Source organism: Melospiza georgiana, chromosome 2 (genome assembly GCF_028018845.1).
Source record: "Melospiza georgiana isolate bMelGeo1 chromosome 2, bMelGeo1.pri, whole genome shotgun sequence".
Lineage (NCBI taxonomy): Eukaryota > Metazoa > Chordata > Aves > Passeriformes > Passerellidae > Melospiza > Melospiza georgiana.
Window position 1 is genome coordinate 16,779,925 of NC_080431.1, and position 20,040 is coordinate 16,799,964.

General features: G+C 40.8%; 1 protein-coding gene across 4 annotated transcripts in view; it reads left to right on the forward strand.

Moving 5' to 3' along the window:
* The window catches only part of NAXD (NAD(P)HX dehydratase), a 49,519-nt gene that overhangs the window by 25,073 nt on the left and 4,406 nt on the right, over window positions 1–20,040 (forward strand). For all 4 annotated transcript variants that reach the window (XM_058044890.1, XM_058044888.1, XM_058044889.1 and 1 more), the window contains 3 exons: window positions 12,038–12,088; window positions 12,167–12,271; window positions 12,605–12,725. In XM_058044890.1, coding sequence (XP_057900873.1) covers window positions 12,038–12,088; window positions 12,167–12,271; window positions 12,605–12,725 — 277 coding nt within the window. The remainder of the gene's footprint in view (window positions 1–12,037; window positions 12,089–12,166; window positions 12,272–12,604; window positions 12,726–20,040) is intronic.

Below are 20,040 nucleotides of genomic sequence, written 5' to 3' on the forward strand. Positions count from 1 at the left end.
CTTGGAGCTGATGCTGTCAGAGCTTTCTGGCCATGGGTTTGTGAGACCAGGAGCTGCAGCTTCAGAAAATTATCCTAAAGAAGGCATTTGTTGTGTCCTGAAAGCTGTACACCTGGATCCCTTGCAGATGTGGCAATTCTAGTCTCAGCCTGGTTAGACCTTCCAATTCCAAAGGAAATAAGCAGTCCAAGCAGCTTCTCTTCAAGAGAAAAGAGAAAAAACACATTTCTGCTCCACTTCTCAGCTCTGGAGTATGCAGATTGAAGCATTTCTGCTCCCCATACTACTTCAAACTTTTGAAATGCTGTTATCACATCCAGTGTGGAAGTTGGCCATGATGTCAGCTTTCTTATTGGGACCATCAGGCCATCTGTTTATTCCTTTCAGTGTGCATGACTGATTCTGGCCAGAGATACCAGTATGTTATGTCCCTGAGTTCAGCTCAGCTGGAGTGCTGCTCCTAGTGGTTTAGCCTGTTGAGAAAGAGAACCCATTTAGCTGCTATGTGTAAGCAAGGCCAAGATCCCAGACTGTCCTCTGCTTAGAAGCAGCATATTTCCAGAGCTGTTGGATATTCTCCTTTGTTTCCCCACAGCATCAGTGTTATGTCCCTATCATATCTACCAATCACAATTTACTTCATTCAGCTGTTGCATGAATGTTTGCACTTCTGGCTTAACTCTGATCTGATTTTCCTTCTAGGAGAAGCTTGGAAGTAGGGAAATTTCTGCCTGTACCATCAAGAGCTGTTTCTTGGGTGTGTGAGAGAACCAGGTTCCTCTGCTGCAGGGTGCAGATGAGAGCAGCTTCCGAGAGGACTTAGTTAAAAGTAATGTTCCTTGCACAGCCTCGAGGGAGAGCAGGAGAGCTGCCTGATGCTCCAGGATGTGCTGCATTCTGCTGCCACCTAGCAGTTAGGCAGTTAGAGGCTGAGCTATGTCCTTCATCAGTTTCCATCTCTTATCTCCTTTCCCCTGTTCCTTCTGTCTTTGAGGCCAATGGACTGATCTGGGATTGCTGCTGGAATAGCAGTTACTGTAGGGATCAATAGACAAGCATTCATCCTGTAGGATGAATAAAGAGCCATTATGAAGAGCCTTCTCCTTAACCGAACTCTTCTGTGTTGGAATCTTCCTTGCCTTGCTTGTAACTGAGTTCCTTGCCTCTCTCCTTGAAGTGGCAGCACCAAGTCCTGGACCCTGGTCTTCCAGCCTTCCTGTGTCTTGCTTGAAGTCAGAACGCAGTTTTCAGCAGAGCATGCTTGCTTTCCTGCTGTAGGAGAGAGGTAATGATTAATGGCAAGAACAGCTCTGTGTAATTCAGATTACATGATAAAATTGACTGGGTTCTCAAACCATATGCTTGTTCCTCTTGCTCACTTCTCAGTCTTTGTTTTAGCTTCCAGAACATGTCAGGACTACCAGCCTGGCTTTTCTTTTGGCTGAGGCCCTGCCTAGCTGCCATTTGTGCCTATTGCTGTTGCTGTTTTTCTTCCCTCAGCCCCCTCTGCAGTGCTTCCTTCAGCCAGTCATTTGCCCTTAAAGCTCTCTGCTATCTCTTGGGATATAAATTGCAGAATCTCATTTTCCACCCCTTGTGACATCATCTTAAAGTTGTGTTAAAATGTCTTGGCTATAGTTAACATGTACATGGTGAGAGAGGTTTGGGCTCTTGTCACAGATCATCTCCATCAGGTGTGCCCAGAGAGAACCCATTTGAAATTTTCAGATGGGTGGATTCTCAGTTCCACCTTGACTGAGGCATCAGCCTTTCTGTATTTGGTTAGTTGGATTATTTTCCCCCTTTCAAGCCTTGTGCATTCAAGATTTAGGCAACACTTCACAGCCCTAATAAAGTGTGAGAACGGGACCAGGTGCCTCACTATCTGCACTGCTTTTCTGCAAGATCAAGAGCACTGAAGAATACAGGGCCACCTGATGTTGTCATATAGGTCAGTTAGAGTTGAATCTATGGGCCACTGTGGGCCTTGAAAAGGATTTTGCTCTTGTTATCTAAGTAGTCCTCTCATTTCTGTTTGTACCACAGGTGTAAGGACACCTGGGAAGTGTCTCAGGTGAATGTTGCAGGTGACAGATTAGTAGTATTGCCTGTGGAAAAAAATTCACACTATCCCACACAGTGATTAATTTTCTACCACCGTGTACAAATATGAACCAAGAGAATGTATTATTGTTTGGAGTCACTGCTCATGGCAACTCAAATCAGCAGAATTATTTTCCAGAAACTTCATTCCTTAGCCTGTGTCATGCATTTGCTTCCTCCCTGTTTTTATACCCTTTGTAGTTCTTGCTGTGGGGATTCAGCAGTTCATAGGGAACTGAAGTAGCAGCAAGGATATGCCTCTTTCTCTTCTCAGCCCTCAGCTAGGGGCAGGTGAGGTAGCTGGAACCTTGTGTTTGGGGTACTGCAAGGGCAAAACCCAGTGGGATGTGTGTGCTGTCAGCCTTCACCCAAGGCCCAGCATTGATGCACAGATCACAAAAAGAATCCAGTGAAAAACTGATCTTCAGCTAGCCAAGCTTCATTGCTGTCAGAAGGCCTGATGATACTCAGAATTTGTGGATGTTGTCCCCTAAGGTGGGGCAGGTGCTGGGTTAGGATGCAGGTCTTCGTGATGGTGCTACTGCTGTGGATGAAGCTTGGGAACACCAGCTCAAGGCAGACATGCCCTCTTGGTTATACCAAGAAACTCCTGCTGCTTGTGCTAAGAGCTGTCAGTATTCTGTGGCTTCCTCAGAGAAGTCTTGATTAGAAAAATGGTGTTTGAATATATGTTAACAGTACCTTAAATACAGGTTTATGCAGCTTGCAAACAATTTATTTCTAATATGTGCCATGGATCTTGATGAAAGTCATTCACAGTGAAGTGGGATATTTATTTGCTTTCTGCATGTAGGCTTATATTGTTATTTAATTTGATTTTGATACTCAAAAGCATTTCTAAGCAAAACTCTGGTATTGGATGTCTTTTCAACTCTTTCTGAGCTCATTCAGCTAGAAACCCTAAAAAGAAATTGGCAGTGATAAATTCAGTTCATTAAGTTCATTTTAAGCATGACAAGTTCATTTTATGTTTATTTAAGACAAAGTGCCAACAGCTGACCATGAATATCTTATGCCAAATCTAGTTAACATAATCAGCTATAAATTGGAAACTTTGTACAGTTTTCATTGTCAGTGCAAACACTAAGTGAATGAGAGCATGAGAAAAATTACTGCTTTTATTTATTCTGATGTAGGTATTTATACTTTGGATTGCAATAAAAAGGATTAATACTTAAAAAGTGGATGTTCATGTATTTAAGACTGAAATACACGTATAAATGTAGCTTCTCAAATGGCCTCTGATTGACCATGATTTTGGGGGAGCACAGGCACAAAGGACTGCTCTGGATTTTTTCATAACTAGGACAGTATTTCAGAGGCTTTTGCTTTTTCTTATTGTGTTCAGGCATTACTTTGGTTTATGTCACTTCTTCTGAAATTTAGCATGTGATTGAAGCTGATATTAAGAAACTGTTAGTTGCATTTTTCTTCCATGCTCAAGGCAAGCAATCTAATTTGAATTCAAAGAAGGAATCTACAAATGAATAATTTTCATCTTTTTTTTTAATGTGAAATAGAACAGTTTTGATTAGCTGCCATCTACAGTGTTTTCAGCTTTGTTATTTGTAACAGCTTCTAACATCTCCCAAAACACTTAATGAGCCTGATGGTGTAGAGGGGTACTCTAATTTAGAGTCCGTAGCCTGGCTTAAGTGAAACATTTTGCTGTGCACCTGAAAATCTGTTTTGGAAAACAGGGCCTAGCATGTGGTACTACAGTTAAAGACAAAAGACCAACTTAAATTGAATGGAGCATAAACCAAGAGGAGCATAAACCATTCTACGAGAGGAAGAACCTATTTGTTCCAGAGCTGGGACATTCATCTCTATTAGGTGACTTTTCATTCACAAGTGGTGGTCATTCCTTGCATGAAGTTTGAAGGCTTAGTGGAGGATTAAGGAATTAGTGACAGGTATGCATACAGAAATACATAAAGTAAAACTCAGGCAATTAGGCTAGTTAAAGGTGATAAGGTTATATATAAGATATATATATATATATATATATATATATATATATATCTTTTTGGACTATATATATATATATCTTTTTGGACTATATATATATATATATATATCTTGTCCAAAAAGAGAGATTTTCATTGTCTTTGCTGAATTTTGAAAGGAGGATGAGTCTTTGGATCAGTTTGTAGGAATTAATAAAAGCACATTTAAGAGACAACTGCCCATATTAATCAGTGAGTCAGTAAAAGCCTAAAACCAGTTTTGAAATTTGTGAAAATATGGCTCTAATGGGAAGAATTTCAAACAGTAGAGCTCCATTCTTAATGTTTTTCAGACTTCTTGTATCAAATAGAATATATTAAGGGAAGCTTCTCCCCCCTGCCAGCTAGGGCTGTAGCCTCGAGCACAGCCTGTGCCTGGGCTATTTGCCTACTTCTAGCTGTGCAAGATTACAAATTCCTGCTTGCCAAGGCCATTTTCCAGGCACCTCCACCAGAGAGCTGCATCCTGACCTCTATTGCAGCTGAGTCCCTGCTAACTCTGCATTTATCCAGACTTGAAGCCAGCAAGGCAGAAATGCTTCCCAGGGCTTTCAGTGCCTATTTGTAGGAATCGATTTGCAGCGCGTTGGGGTGGAACTTATTTGTTCCTCCCGGTCACCTTGGGGAGGAGGATGTGTGGAAATGCTGCAGCATTTACAGGAAAATTTTGACTCTTTTTTCTTCTATCTCCCTGTTTCAGACAAAATCATGGATTCAGGATTGCTGGATGAGAGCGGCATCCATGCAGAAAATATAAGCAATTTTAGGTGGTGTTTCAACAGCAGTTTCTGATCCTAGCTTTCAGGAGAGGGTTCTTTGTGAGAGGGACTGCCACTCCCAGTGCCAGGTTATGCACATTTGCATGTCTTTACCAAACCAGAGTGGTCATGACATACTCAGCATTTGCAGGTTGCAGTGGAGTGGACTTTCAGTGGGCTGAAGGCACTGCTTCCTAAAGTGTTTGGATGTTATTTTGGTCAATACTGTCCATTATTATGGCATGTTAAGGCTTGAATTTCTTTTTGAGAGCATGAGTAAGACTTCCCAAGAGTGGGTCAAGGCATGACTCTTGAAGGGACTGAGGAAATGCAGTGTTTTTACTAATGTCAAGTAAAGCAATCTTTCCTTTGCTAGGTAGAGAGATGGCAGTGTGAAAATTAATTACTGTTTTGGGATAGATGTTGCTTTATATATTCTGCTAGTCTGCTTTTCTGTTCATTTCATTAAAATTCAATCTTATAATTAAATGACTGGCTCTAATTTCCTGATTCTTCCCTTTGTAAACACCAAATGCCAAAGTTTTCTGTAGCTGAACTAGCTCATGAGGAAGAACATAAGTAGTGATAAAAATATTAATATATTAAAAGTCACTGCAGGCATTCTTCTGCTAATCCATATCTAATTAAAAAAAGCTGAAAAGTATATCTGACTTAGGTGTGGCAGACCCACACAATTGTCTTTTCTGTGGGTCTGTGGAGAAGCAGCTGTTGCATGTGGGCAGCATAAATAGGATGGGTGTTCCTGCTGGCCGTGGATGTGGGTGCTGCAGCCCAGAGTGCAGAGTTTCTTTCCCAGAGCCTGTGGGCACTGGCTGAGAGCAGCACTGTGCTCTGCCCCTGGGGCCTCAGGGTGGCTCATAGGGAAGGAATCCTTTGCCTGAACTCAGGAGCTCCATAGCAATTTACTCCTCCCTCACATGTTCCCCACGTGGCTGTTCCTTACAGCCAGTGGCTCATCTCAGCCCCATTCCCTTTTCCATAGTACTTGTGGAAGTGTGCAGGAGTCCTGGATGTCCATGTTGGTACAGTGCAGGTGAATTTTGTGTTTCACAGCACAGCTGCAGGCTACCAAATGGTTAAATCACATCTTGCTTTTCTGCATTACTGTGCCCTCTTTCAGCAGTATCCTGTCCATTTGTTCCTTCAGGCTTCTCCCTCCTGCAGTCCTTTCCTACCTGAATAATTCTGCATTTGTGTGTGTTTTGTACAGGTATCCATGTGTTGGGGGTTTTGTGTTTCAGGTTGTTTTGGGGAAAGTGCTGGTTGGTGTGTTTTGGTTTTGTTTTGGTGGTTTTGCTTATTTTGTGTTTCACCTTTGTCTTTTGGGTTTCTTTTAAAGTTTGGAATTTGGGTTTGGGAATCTGTTTTAAAATTCCCATGTGAAAGTTGGGACAGGAAACAGATTTCTACTACAATGAATGCATTGCATTTAGGGGAATAGCTTCCATGATAATAAAAAATAATGAAAACACATTAATTTTTCATCCTTACTTTTTAAATTTTTGAAATTACTGTAAAGAGTTACCTTTCCTCAGATAGACCAATGGTTTCTACTGTGACACAAGTTCTTTTTCAGTTCTTACTGAGTAGGCTGCTTGTGTAGAAGTCCTGAATAATGAGTCAAAGAAAAGGTTTTTTTCAGGAAATAGTGTATTTCAAGAGTAGAGTAGGAGTAGATTCAGGTTAATTTTACCCTCTCTGGCTTTTTTCCTCTCAACCACCACCACCAAAACCTGCAATGACTGAAATACTATTTTGGGCAATTCAAAATGTCAAGGATTTGGTCAATGATAATAACTGTGAGAGTGTTTGTCCCATAGAGCATCTTTGTGGGATGTGTGAATCCCAGGTAATTTCCTCTTTGGCTTAATGAGGAGAGAAGCTTCAGATTTGGGCTTGTTATTAGGAGAGGAAAGTCCTGCTACAGATTTGTTCTAGCATGAGTACTGCAGTCTTGCAATACAGTTAATCATCACTGATTTTTTAGTAAGAGGGGGTTGACACCTCTTTTCCTTTTCTCACACAAATGTTGAATCACTGTTTCAGAGCACTGCCAAGTATTTAGCCAGCTGATACAAAGGAGAATATCTCTTGCAAGAGATTGCCCCATTATTAAGAGTGTCAATATGAAAGGTAAGAGACTGAGTTTTGGCCCTGACTGTGAATTGCGGAGGAAGAATCCAAATTTCATTCTTTGATATCTTAATTACAGTGTGGCTGTAGGTCATAAGGTTGGGTGACAACAGTGCGGCATCCTCCTCTTCTCATCATTGTGCCCTCTGCTTTCTGACTCATGCCAAGATTGCCTTGTGAGTCCAGTGCTTCAGTTTTGGATGTCCTTGAGGGCTTAGGCATCAGCTGAAGGAAGTTCTCCTGCTTTGCTCCCAGCTGAACCACCACTGTTGTAGTATAATACATTCTGTGCACAGAAAGTTTGTTCACTGGAGCTAGAATCTTCAAATCCTTAATATTCAAAATGCTGTTTGAAGGGAATGGATGATGCCTTGAGCTTATCATTGATACCTGTATGTGTTGCTGTTCACTTGTCAATGGTGTTTTGGTTTCAGCTTTTGTCTTGGTAACATTTCTTCATATTTTTAATTGTCAATGTTTTCTTCTAAATCCTTTCCCATAGAAATTGTTACATTGGATACAACTGAACAGATGTTTTCTGCTCATTCATAGAATTCTACCAGGAACTGTTAAAGAGGTTTTGGTGTGAAAGCAGAGTTAGCCTGAGCTGTATTAATTAACAGTGAAGGTTCTTCTATATCTACAGGTATTAACCAAAAAATGTCCATGCCAAATACTGAGGTACAAATTCAGGTGAAAATCGATTTTTTGCTAATACTCTGCATAGAGGATGTTGCCATTATTGCCATAAACTCCTCTTAATGCCAATATTTAAGGGTTTGTTGTTTTTCAGAGTTTTTTTTGTTAAATATGGTATTTGCAGAAATAGAGTGCTTAAAAGTGGGCTTCATCTCACCTAATTGTTGGTGTCTAAAAATAAAACAGTGAAGTGTCTCTGCATCCCCTGTGACAGCTGAGGAGACACAGGTATGTCTGTTGGCTATTCCTCCCACCCTAAATGAGGTGTCTGAGCTGCATGGGGTGAGCAGCTCTCCAGTGGTCCTGTCCACAGTCAGTAGGAAACAGAGGTTCTCCTGTGAATGTGATGTCCTTCAAACGTGTGGCTGTCTTAGGGGGGTTCCCTGATCTCTACTGGTTTATTACGGTTTTGAAATCACCCCTTCCCTCCCCAAAACTTCCTCTGTGAGGCTCCTTGTCTATCTCCCAGCAGTTTCTCTCTGGGTTTAAGGAAAGAAGAGGAAAGGAAAATGATTGGGATAGGGGCTTTCGTCCTTTCATCCTTTTTTTCCTTTCGTCCTTTTTTCCTTTCTTCCTTTCTTTTGCATTTTTTAAATAAAAATGAGCTTTCTAAATAATACAAACAACTTTGTATCCCCTAATTGTGTGTTTTATAAGGAGAGGAAGAACAAGCAAAGATCATTCAGTATGTTAGATTAAAAACTGACACCTCAGAGACTTGGTACACAATAAAAGTTGCTTGCCCAGTGGTTTTACTTAGCAAGGTGAAATTTCTCTTTAGAGTGGAGGTCAGATGTTTCAGGATTGTGGAGGATGTGCTAGAGAGGTAGGAACTCAAAACATGACTAGGAAAAAAATGCCTTATTTCTCTGAAGTGTACCAGTGATCTGGCCTTCCAGATGCTATTTAGCTGTAGATACACTGTCATGCTCTGTAACTTCCTTTTTTTTTTTTTTATTTTTTTATCTTTGTCTTATACATACATTCTCTTGGTATACTATGGATCTTCAGGATTGCTTATTTAGGAGAGAGCAAGACATTGCTGTATCCAAGATGACAGTTATGAGGAAACATGAAAAAGGGCCAAGCAATAACAGCTACTGCCAAACTTCAGCTTCTTTGGGAACAGAATTTTGGCAAAATTCCTTCCCTAGATTGCTTGTAATGCATTTAAGAGAACAGTTTGGAAGGATAAGGACTCCTGAGATCTGTGTCTTCCTTCAGACTTCCTTACTGACTCTGTTGTGGAAATCTTTTTTAGTTTAAGAACATCAAGTGTCATGAAAGACTCGCTTATTGAGGTTGACATACTAGAATAAACTGGTGATTCATGTTAGTGGGAAGCGGAGCAGTAAGCGTTTTAAGTGTACTGAAGGAGTTTGGTGAAGCTGCTAATGTACAAAAATATTCTAATTATAACCAGTTAGAAAACCAGGTTGCAGCAAAAGGTACTTGTACCTTCAAAGATTGGGCAAGGATGATCTTGCTGAGGTCTGGGTCTCAGTGCCCTCTGACACCTAATCAGAATAGCTTAGTATCATTCAAAAATAATTGGGCTGTTGGATCTATAACATGCATTTATACAAGAAAATACAAACAGCAGACGCAAAATCTGTTTGCTAGATTCACAGCCTTGTTTTATTGTTACAAAGTGAGCCAAGTTAAACATAATTGTTAATGAACTTAACACAGCAGGGGCAAAGCAGTGCAGCTTCTGTGAAGGAAAACTGAGCTGTGCACATCTGTGAAGATTAACATGAATGAATTAAGAAATTACTCTCATATACATTTCTTGAAAGCTTTGATAGTAAGGCACTCTGGTTTTCACAATGTCACAGTTAATTCTAGGTATGTTTTGACACTCCATCCTCACACAGCTGTTAAGTATACTTACCAGTAAATTTAACTAATTTAGCAGTAGCTGAACTGTATGAGTTGTGTAAAACTTGCCATTAGTTCAAAATTATTCAAGTAGCTGAGTATAAGGGAGGACTCTGTGGTGTTCCCTGGGGATCCCAAAGGAGGTGGGGAGCTGGCAGTCTGACACACAGCCCAGGGTGTGCAGGTCTGTGTTGGAAAGGCTTCTGTTCACTAGTAGCTTCTGCTGTGGCCACAGCTGTGTGTGGGGACAAGTCCTCAGGCTTGGAGCAGTGAGCAGTCTCATGCTTCCAAACTGCAGACAGTGCCCTACAAAGAAAATGGAAGGGAAATACTTTCCCTTGGTATTGGAAAAATCAGAATCAGGTAGTAATATTTGTGAGGATATGTGTATGTCATATGTAATAATTTACAGGGACTAAGGTGGGTGGTGTTTAATTTACAGGGACTAAGGTGGGTGGTGTTTATTTTAACCACACTACAAGAAACGAGGGATGTTCAGTACCCTGAATATTAATTTAAAATTGCTTCCTTATTCCTTACATCATGTCTTGCTAACCTGTGAAGCTCAGTGCCGTATGATAGCTAATCTGAAGAGCTTAATAACATTCAAAATTAATTAAACTTCTGGATGGATACCATGCTCTATTATCTTATACAGGAAAAAGATAAACCCTCCAGCTTCAAAGATGAGTTGGTAATAACCAACACTGAAGAAAACTTGACTGTTGACCACTGTTCATTAGAAAGCCTGAGGATCAGTCATTGCTGCTGCTGGGTTAGGAGGGAGAACAAGGGCAGACAGTCTGCTCAGCACTGAAAAGAACACTTTTACAAATGGTCTGTTGTCTGGGCTACCTTGGTTTTGCTTTCAAAGCATAAAACCTCCAGACCCACAGGTGAAATGACATCATATATGCTGCTTGTCTCAGATGTACATAAACTAATACTGCAGTGGGGCTGTCAGCAGCAAAGCAACTGAAGTTAGTTATTATAGTTATTGGTAGATTTCTATCAAGGCAGTACTCCCTGGGATTTTTGTGGTTTTATTTTAATTTAAGATGTATGTTTACTGTGTGTGATTTGTGTTGGCATTACATGCCTCCTGCAGCAGGCAGAGTGGGTGAGATTGCTTGTTTGTTTGGGTTGCTTATTGTGGTGGGTTCACCCTGGCTGAATGCCGGGTGCCATCAAAGCTTCTCTGCCACTCCCCTGCTCAGCTGGACAGGGGAGAGAAAATACAACAAAAGACTCCTCGTGGGTTTTAGATAAGGACAGGAGAGATGATTCACCAGTTACTGTTATATTGAAGTATTGCAACAGACTCAACTTGGGGAAATCGAGTTTTATGACAAGTGAAATCAGAGTAGGATAATGAGAAATAAAACCACCTTAAAGCTGAAGGTGATAAAACACCTTCCCTCCACCCCTCCCTTCTTTCCAAGCTTATTTTAACTCTAAAATTGTTCATTTCCCTGCTGTTAATGGTACAGGTGGTTGGGAAATGGATACTCTGGTCAGTTCATCACATATTGTCTCTGCTGCTCTTTCCTCCTTAGGAGCAGGACTCCACATTCTTCCCCTGTTCCACCATGGGCTTCCTCTGACAAGAGACAGTCCTCCACAAACTTCTCCAGTGGATTTCCCATGGACTGCAGTTCTTCACAAACTGCTCCAACATGGGTCCTTCCCATGGGGTGCAGTCCTTTGGGAACAGACTGCTCCACTGTGGGCTCCTCTCTCCATGGGGCCACGGGTCCTACGAGGAGCCTGTTTCAGTGCATGCTTTCCCTGGGGTCACAGCCTCCTTTGGGCATCCACCTGCTCTGCTCCCCTGTGGATTTCCATGGGCTGCAGGGGCAGAGCTGCCTCACCATGAACTGCACCACAGGCTGCAGGGGAATTTGCTCCAAAGCCTGGAATACTTCCCATGTCTGCAGGGCTGTAGTTTTTACATGTTCTCACTCCTCTCTTCTCTGGCTGCAGTTGATTCAGCACAGTAACTTTATCCTGTTTTTAAGTCTATGATCCCATCACTGTCAATGATGGGCTTGGCTTGGCCAGTGGCAGGACTGTCCTGGAGCTGGCTGGCATTGGCTCTGTTGGACATAAGGGAAACTTCCAACAACTTCTTAGAAAAGCCCTGTGGCCCCTCTTCCCCCTCCCAAAACCTTGCCATGAATACCCAATACACATACCAGCTCTGTGGACACTTAAACCAGGGAGAAAACATTGCGACTGTAAAATTACCTGCTGATATGAAAATGTTTTACACTAGTTTGCAGAATATAACAGATCTTTTTCTATCACTTTGTAAAAACAACTTTCATGGTCAGATTTATGGTATGAATTTGGTTTGGATCTTATAAAATATAAATTAACAAGCATCTTAAAAGTATCTGCATTTTTTTGCAGGGTATTATAGAGAAATCGAAAATGAAAGGAATTCCTATCATTATTGATGCAGTAAGTATTTTCTTTATTTCCATCAGTGGTTTAGCATTTAAGAATCTGTTCAGTAAATGTTCTTACTGTGTTTTGCAGGACGGACTGTGGCTCATTTCCCAGCAGCCTTCTCTTATCCAAGGCTACCAGCGAGCTATTCTTACTCCAAACTACATGGAGTTCAGTAGACTGTATGAGGCCATGGTGAGCTGCTTGCCTTTTGGGTATTTATGTATTTAGTCTTTTTGTCCTTGAAAACAAGTAACTTATTACTGGCTTAAATATTATGTGCTGTTTCTTGTATGTGAGAGAAACACTTGCTGGGTTATTATTTCATGGGATGATTGTCACAGCAATGCATATTCTGAAACTGAGCTGGTTTTTAAAGACCCATTCTCATGCATTTTTTAACATTGCAGTGGGTATAGAAAGACTGATGTTGCTTTTTTTTCCCCCATACATATGTAACTAGCATGTGTTAGAATATGTTGTTCTAGTAGCAAAATATGTACTGTGTATGGAATTCTTGTGTTGTAGCTTAGAGACCCCGTAGACAGTAGTGATCATCATGGATGTGTGCTAAGACTCAGCCAAGCCATGGGGAATTTGACAGTTGTGCAAAAGGGAGAAAGAGATCTTATTTCAGATGGAGAGAAGGGTAAGTGAAGCCTTCTGCTTTCAGCAATGTGATTGTTCTGTTCTGTTTGCTTTCAGTCAGAGTCCAGTAGAGTGTATAGCAATTGGCAGTATTGCCCTGAAGATGAGAGAGATTGCTGTCTTTGCTGATCACCTTTAGATGGTTTGTGTAAATTAATATTTTAAGAGTGCAACTAAATTTATTTGCTGAAAAAAGTTGCTGATTTTATTTTGCATTTATAGATGTTATATTTTACATTACATAGGTATTGAGAAATTAATTATTTAATCTTTGTGGACTCTTTGATAGTTATTTGCTGAGATGGTTTATAGAAGTGCATGTGTCATTGCTAAATTGATACAAAATAATACTGTTAGTTCAAGATGTGTCAGTGTGTGTGAGAAATGAAGATGTCTTAAGGCTCAGTTCCTTGATCCTGTCCATCATGTACTTCATATGACTTCACAGCAGCCCTGACAAATTAAAAATTAATTCTAGATTGTCATTACAACAGTCTCATACCAATAGAGTTTAAAGTATATTTAATAAAATTAGCTGCTTGTCTGATGATTTTTATACTGATCATGTGCTGTGATCAGTATAAAATTAATTCATGAGTGCCTTCGTCACATTTTGCCTGCATGGTCTTATTTCACATACATAACAAGCAGCAGCTCTGCCTTTAATTACTTGAAATGCTAATCTGATAAATGTTTATGCTGCTTCAGAACTGTTTTGTATATACAGTCAATTTTTCATTACTGGGAGCTATGGAAGTCTTTCATAACAGAAAAGCAAATGTAATATGACAACTGGTTTGGGCAGAGCCACCTTCACATACCCTGTTAGGGCAGATACTGTAGCAGACTGTGCAACAAGTGGGACCTAGAAGCAATATGGTTACATCTGTGTGGGAAAGATAGATTTACTTCCTCACAAAGAACTCAGCTTTCCCTACAGGAAGAATTTTTTGTCCTATTTGCACCTGCAGCAGACTTGATTTGTAACCGTGGACAGTCAGGCCAGGCTTAGGGGTGGATGAACTTGGCTGGACTTGACTCCAGTCTGTGCCAGCTAGAGAGCTTTAGAGCATTGTAGTTGTCTTCTTCCTCTGCTTTTATGTCAAAAATATTCTCTTTATACAGGATTGTTGCTTTTTAAATGAACATTGGGAAGACTGGGTGAGCACTTTAGATGGAGTACATTATCTAGTATATTTATCTATATGTCTGTTCTCCTTTGGAACTGTTACTCTTGAGATAAGTGTATCCCCACACCTGCTGGAGAGACAGGACAGGTGTAAAATGTCTCTTGTCATGCAGGATTTAAAAAAAAAACCCCAGGAAACAAGTGAAGCTCTTTCCAGTTTCAGTTTTGAATATTCATATGTGGCACAAGTTCATGTGTCTTGTGTGCTTTTGGGGTTTTTCATTGGTTATATTTTTCCGCCCCACCTTGTTATTTGTCTCTGTTGTGTTGTGGTATTTTCTTCTACTAGTGAAATGACTTTTGGTTTTGAAATAAAAACAGTTCTGTGCCTTTATAGCAGTTGATTGATGTCCAGCTGTAGGCTGCTTTCTTGTTCTTACCTTGGTGCTATCACTGGTGCTTTGTTGGATTACAGACATTACAGGCAGCATTGCTGAGCTAAGAGCAGGTTGTAATGTCTGTTACAAGAACTGTTTTTAGAGTTTGCATGACTTTGAAGAAGGTTCTTGAGAATTTTGCAGAGACTACAGACTTCACCTTCCTTTTAACAACAATATTCTTTGGGTCTGATCTGCTGGTCATTTTTTTAAAAGCTTCTCAAATGCAAAATTACATTGAGAAAGGAGATTCTACTGTGTGCTCTGTGCCAAACATGGAATATGTTGTCCTGTCACTGACCTCGAATTCTTCAGGTTTTTTTGCTCTTGCTTTTCATCTGTCTCTTCTTTTGATCTGGTGTCATTTTTTTCAGCTAAGACTACAAAAAATCCAAGGTTATTGGAATGGGCCAGTGTCCTCTGAGCACAATCAAACATTATGAAAAGATCTGTGTACTCCTCATGCCTTTTATTTGTCATGTCACCATCTATTTGTAGTGCTTAAGCCCTGCCTGTTAGGCTTTTCCTGTTTGACCTCCTGTGTTCAGCATACTGACACTGTAGTTTGCATATATTACTTTTAAACTTTCTCCTTTGGGAAAATACTGCATGTGTGCTTTCCAGGGAAAAAAAAAAAAAAAAAGAGAGAGAAAAGTAAGTCTCAGTGCTCTCCAGGAAAACCAGAAATTGCAAAATTGCAAACTTAACTGTGTAACTTTAGTTTTTTATGCTTAGTTGTTGAAGAAGGAAGGCTTTTTGAAGATACCACATTTTGCAGTAGGAAAGACTGGGTTTGTGAATGCTTTATAGCTTAGAGTGATTGTAATGGTTGTTTTCACAGTAGTTTTATTCCTGAGTCTGTAGGAAATGCCGTAGCCAGTTTACTTCTGCCACCTGAAGACAGAAAGGGTTACCAGGTAATTTGGTGTCAGGTATTGCTGAAGAATTACTCTCAACAACAAGCTTTGTAATCTACACAGAGAGGCTCAGTAAATTCTGATTGGAAGGTGAAGCTTAATAAATTCAAAGTAAGATTTAGACAAATGAACTAGTACATCCACATACCTGAAACTTTGCTAGGTTCACAAACTTTGAAGTGTCTGGAGACCTCTAAAGTTTGTTTTCACAGATCAGACTAGATGGCCTCAGAGTCACATACTGGCCTCTGTGAAAGCAGTAGCAGCCCTCCAATACAAAGGAGGTTTTTCTAAAATTTGTCTCCATTTCAGTAGTGAGCTGCCAACTGGCCTGTAAACGTAATCACCCAGATCTTAAATTAAGTTTTATATACTCTTTTTCTCTTTCCTTTTGCAATTTCACATTATAGCTTGGTCTACAGTTGTTGATTCCCTGCTCTACAAAGATGAGCTTCACCATGCTCTTGGTAGGTGATATCAGTGCCATCACTGACCAGGGTAGAATGAGTACTCAGCCTATGGGTAAAAGGTAAGTCAGCTTTTATTCACTATGGCACAGCTCTCTAAGGTTATCTTTTTATTACTCTTTGGAGAACTGGTCAATAATAAAGTGTGGTTATACCAGCCTTAGTTCCTAACATGTTTAAAATTTGGTTAGGTCCTTGAATAAGAGTATTTGGATTTTGGTTTTTAAACATTACAGTGAGTTTTTCTGTGTTTGACCCTCCTCCCTTCCAAAAGGCAGGCTTTATGGGAACCATCTTGCTACTACCTGGGATTACTTCTACCTGGAACCAGTAGCCAAATTTGGTTTAACTTCAGTTGCTCAGGTGCAGCTTTATGGTCAAAAGAAGCAAGGAAGCACGTGAGGCAGAATACTGAGTACTGGCTAAGGGCTAAAAAGCCAACTCTTGCCATAAGTCCCCAAGTGGTGCTTCTAATTCCAGCCATTCATCTCCCCACACAGCTGGAAATGAAGCTTGTCACTGCCTGGCTCCCTCACAGCTGCTGAGCAAATCTCACCTAGATTTACAACTGAGGGATTTGTAACTGAGAGGCAGCACTTTGGTCTGCAGTGCTGCTTCTGCAGAATGGGGAGGTGCTGGTTCCTGTCCCTGTGCCCCTGTGCTGCCTCTGGCAGTGCAGCCCAGCCCAGCCAGCTTCTCCTGGCACTGCTCACCTGGCTCCTCTGCCTGTCCAACAGAACTAATGGAAAACTTGGGTCATTCTCATCTCAACTTAAATTGACTGCTCTATTGCACTCAAGGACTTACCTAAGTTTTAAAAGTGTGATTAGGGAATAAAAAGTATAAGCACCCTTTATATAAAAGCCAACTTACATTTTCCACATCAGTTGAGTTGTTTCTCTAGCCAGAGTCATTAAACTTGGTTTCCCTGTCTGTATGCACTCTGGGACATGTTCTTGGGAATCCATGATCTCCAGCTATTTGCTTTTGTGAACTAACTTGCAAAAGGAAAAAGATAAATGTATTACTAGAATAGATACATGCTAGGTCAGAGATGTATATTGGTAAGAGGTTTTACTAAAAATCTGATGTTGGTCTAAATCTTGCATTGATTGGGCAAAATGGTCCTTGGTAGCTACATTATTTGCCTAGAAAATGGAAATCTTAAACCTTTTAATTAAACTGGAGTGTGTTTGTTGTGTGGGGTGGCTGTTAGCTGATTGATGCAGTTGGATTGTATCAGAAGTTACAATGGTCATGTTTCTTCCATGGGTTCCTGACCACATTAGGGTGAGTGTAATACTCCTCCTCTGTAAGAAGAAAACAAGTGCAAGGAATTTGTTCAGGACATCTGAGATTCATGAGTTAAATTTAAATCTCCAGTCTTTCAGTAGTCTGGCATCTCAGTAAATGTGATGTTTCACATAGGCTCTTCAGCCTTCTTGGCCATCATCAGAACACCTAAACTATCCCATATTTCACATGCCATGGTCTAAATGCAAAAGTAAAACCACCCCAGAGATTCATTTATTTATTTCACTACTGGGTGAACATGGTGAATCAGGAACAAGCAGACACACACTATCTTTGGTAGTTAGAAAAATTTTGGTTTTCTAACTGTGATGTATTTAGGAGCTGGCATTGTAAATGGAGCTGCTATTTGGGACAGCTATTTTCAATTATAGAACAGACTGTTGTGTTTTGTTTTTTTAATTAAGCATACAATACCCATAAATAGGTAATTCTGGGCTTTTGGCAACAGTAAAATTTGGGCTGGAAGTTCTTTCAGCTTAAAACTTGGCAATGATACAGCTAGGTGTGACACCATGGTGTGAATGCTTTCACAAACATTAATGTGTATCTTACCATCACTCCCTTTTCAGCACTTCTTGAAGACATCTTAAACACAGACCTATTAAATGACTTGGCCATGGTTACCCAGAAAGTCTGGACCAGAGTTTTGAATTGTTTGAAGCCTAAAACTCCTGAATTTTGCTTTACAATATTCTGTCAGTATGACAGCCTTGAGTTTTTTGTTTCTGTTGCACTCATTTCAGCACAAATCATTTCCATGGCTTTGGGTACACAAGAAAACCCTGTGATTATATGTGAGGGACGTGTTGTATTTGCTGCCTAAAGGTCTGGCAGTATTTATGTGATGTTTACTTGCTGAGACTGTGTTGAAACTGTTGAATAGGACTGTGGCTGTTCTGACTCTAGCAGATCTCCTTGCAGTCATTTCTTCAGTGATGACATTTTTATTTCATCTAGCCTTTTCTCTTGATAGTATATGTGTGCTGCATGGATAAATGCTAGGAAGTTGGATGATTTTTTTTTCTGCTGAGAGTTACTTGGTATAAATCAGTTTTCATTAAAAAACTCTCTGCTACTTATACTGAGGTAGGTTTTCTTTGATTCATTAACCTGAGAAATCATGACATCAGATTTGGTTGCTCAGACCTGTTAGAAGGCAGAACTGGACACCCTGCTGTAACAGCCAGCTTGACCAGCATTAATTGTGGTTTCTGTCAGTGCAGCTATAACTGAACCTCTCCATTGTTTTGATCCAGACTGGTGTCAAACTAATTGACCTTAAGTGGCCCTGGCTGCTGCCCTTTCAGAATTGACACACTGTGGTGATTTCTTTGTGGTTTCCTTGTTGTGCCACATGCAGTCTTCTGGGTCTCCTCAGCTCTTCCAAGAACCATGTTTTCTGTGTTTGCTGATGTATGTGATGTACAACACATCACACCCAGCTTCATCCCCACATAAACAGAGCATTGTGCTCGTTTCCAGGGGACAGAGCTGCCCACCTTCTTGGCATCACAGCTGACTTTTCAGCCATGTCCAGCTAACCAAGTTCTTGTAACACTGCCACTGGTTGTGACTGCTCAGTGCAACCTAAAGGCATCACCCCCATGGTCCTGAAGGAGCTGCCAGAGCTGTCCTCACAGCAGGCTCAGACATGCACTGGGGGATGGATGTTGCACTGGCACAGTGAGGACAGCATTTCTGTGTTGCTGTTCTAGGAGAAGGGTGAGAAAAGTATCCCATGTTGATTTGGCAGTGTGGCAGTTTGTCTTGATGCCACTGTGGGACTCCTTCTTAGATTTTAAAAGCTCTTAGTAATGGCTGTAATTCAGAAGTGTTTTTAAATCCTTTTCCCATTGCCTGTCATCATGTTCATCATCCTTTTATATTGAGGTGTTCTTTGATCAGCCGAGCCTCTGCACAAGAATTGTGTTATATCTCCCTCCTCATTCAAGTGAATTTCCTCTAGTTCTGCTTCTTGGAAGGTATTCCAAGGATTTGTTTTCCAGCATCTGTGTGCAGAGTACAAAGGTCTGCTTTTATTGTTGCCTGTGAGGTAGTCTGCACATATTTGAGACTTACTTTTTGAAACCACAAACAAAAGACCACTTCTTTTTTTTTTTTTTTAGCAGAGTATTATAATTGCCTAGTTTGAGATCTTGCTTTCCTGTACAGCTCAAAAATGACTGGAAGGTTGTGGGGCTACAGAATAGTGGCAGATGGTGACATACAGCTAATAAGCAGGGGCTTGAGCTCAGCTGTCAGTCAGAAGGCCCCAAAGCTTTTGAACAGAGGATTTCCATCCTGCCTCCTGCCAGGAGTTCAAACCCTCAAAGTGAAAATCCTGTGAGATAGCATCTTCAAAGTAGTAGAATTAGAGGTAATTTCTCCAAAGCACTGTATTTAAAATAAAAATAAGAATAAATCACTCCACCTAAAAGGGCATACCTTCTTCAGATAGCTAACTCAGAAGGGCATTACACTTGTGAAATTTGACATTAGCTACTGCTCACTGAGAAACACATCCAGAATCTTAATTTGAGAGGGGGAGGGGGAAGGGCAGAAGAGTGATTGGGAAAATGAACTGCTGGCAGGGCTGCAGTGGTGTGTGCTGTGCTCCTGGGGACTAATGAGTCTTTGCCCTCTCAGTGGCAGCAGACAGGCACAACTGCCTGGCCCTGTGAGCCCCACAGCTACTGCTGGAAGGACCACTAGGAAATGGAGCTGAAGTACAATTCTTTGCTGTTGCACATAACAAACTGGAAGGGATTTATTGGCATTATGTAGTTTTTTACCATTTGCTAGTTAGAAAGATGTATCTGCAAGTCCTTCAGTTCTGTGCACATTTTTTCCATTAGCTTCAAAAAGAAAAATTTTTTCAAATGTTAAAAATATGGCAGTACTCCCTCTAAAACACCTGGGCTGCTGTGTTTATACTCTTTGGGGAATCCAAATCCAGGCTTGAGGTAAGAGCTGTTGTCCAAGCAATGCCTGCTCTTGCTTTATCCTTTGTGGGATATTTGGCATGCTCAGCAGCACACAAGGAGTTGTGTGC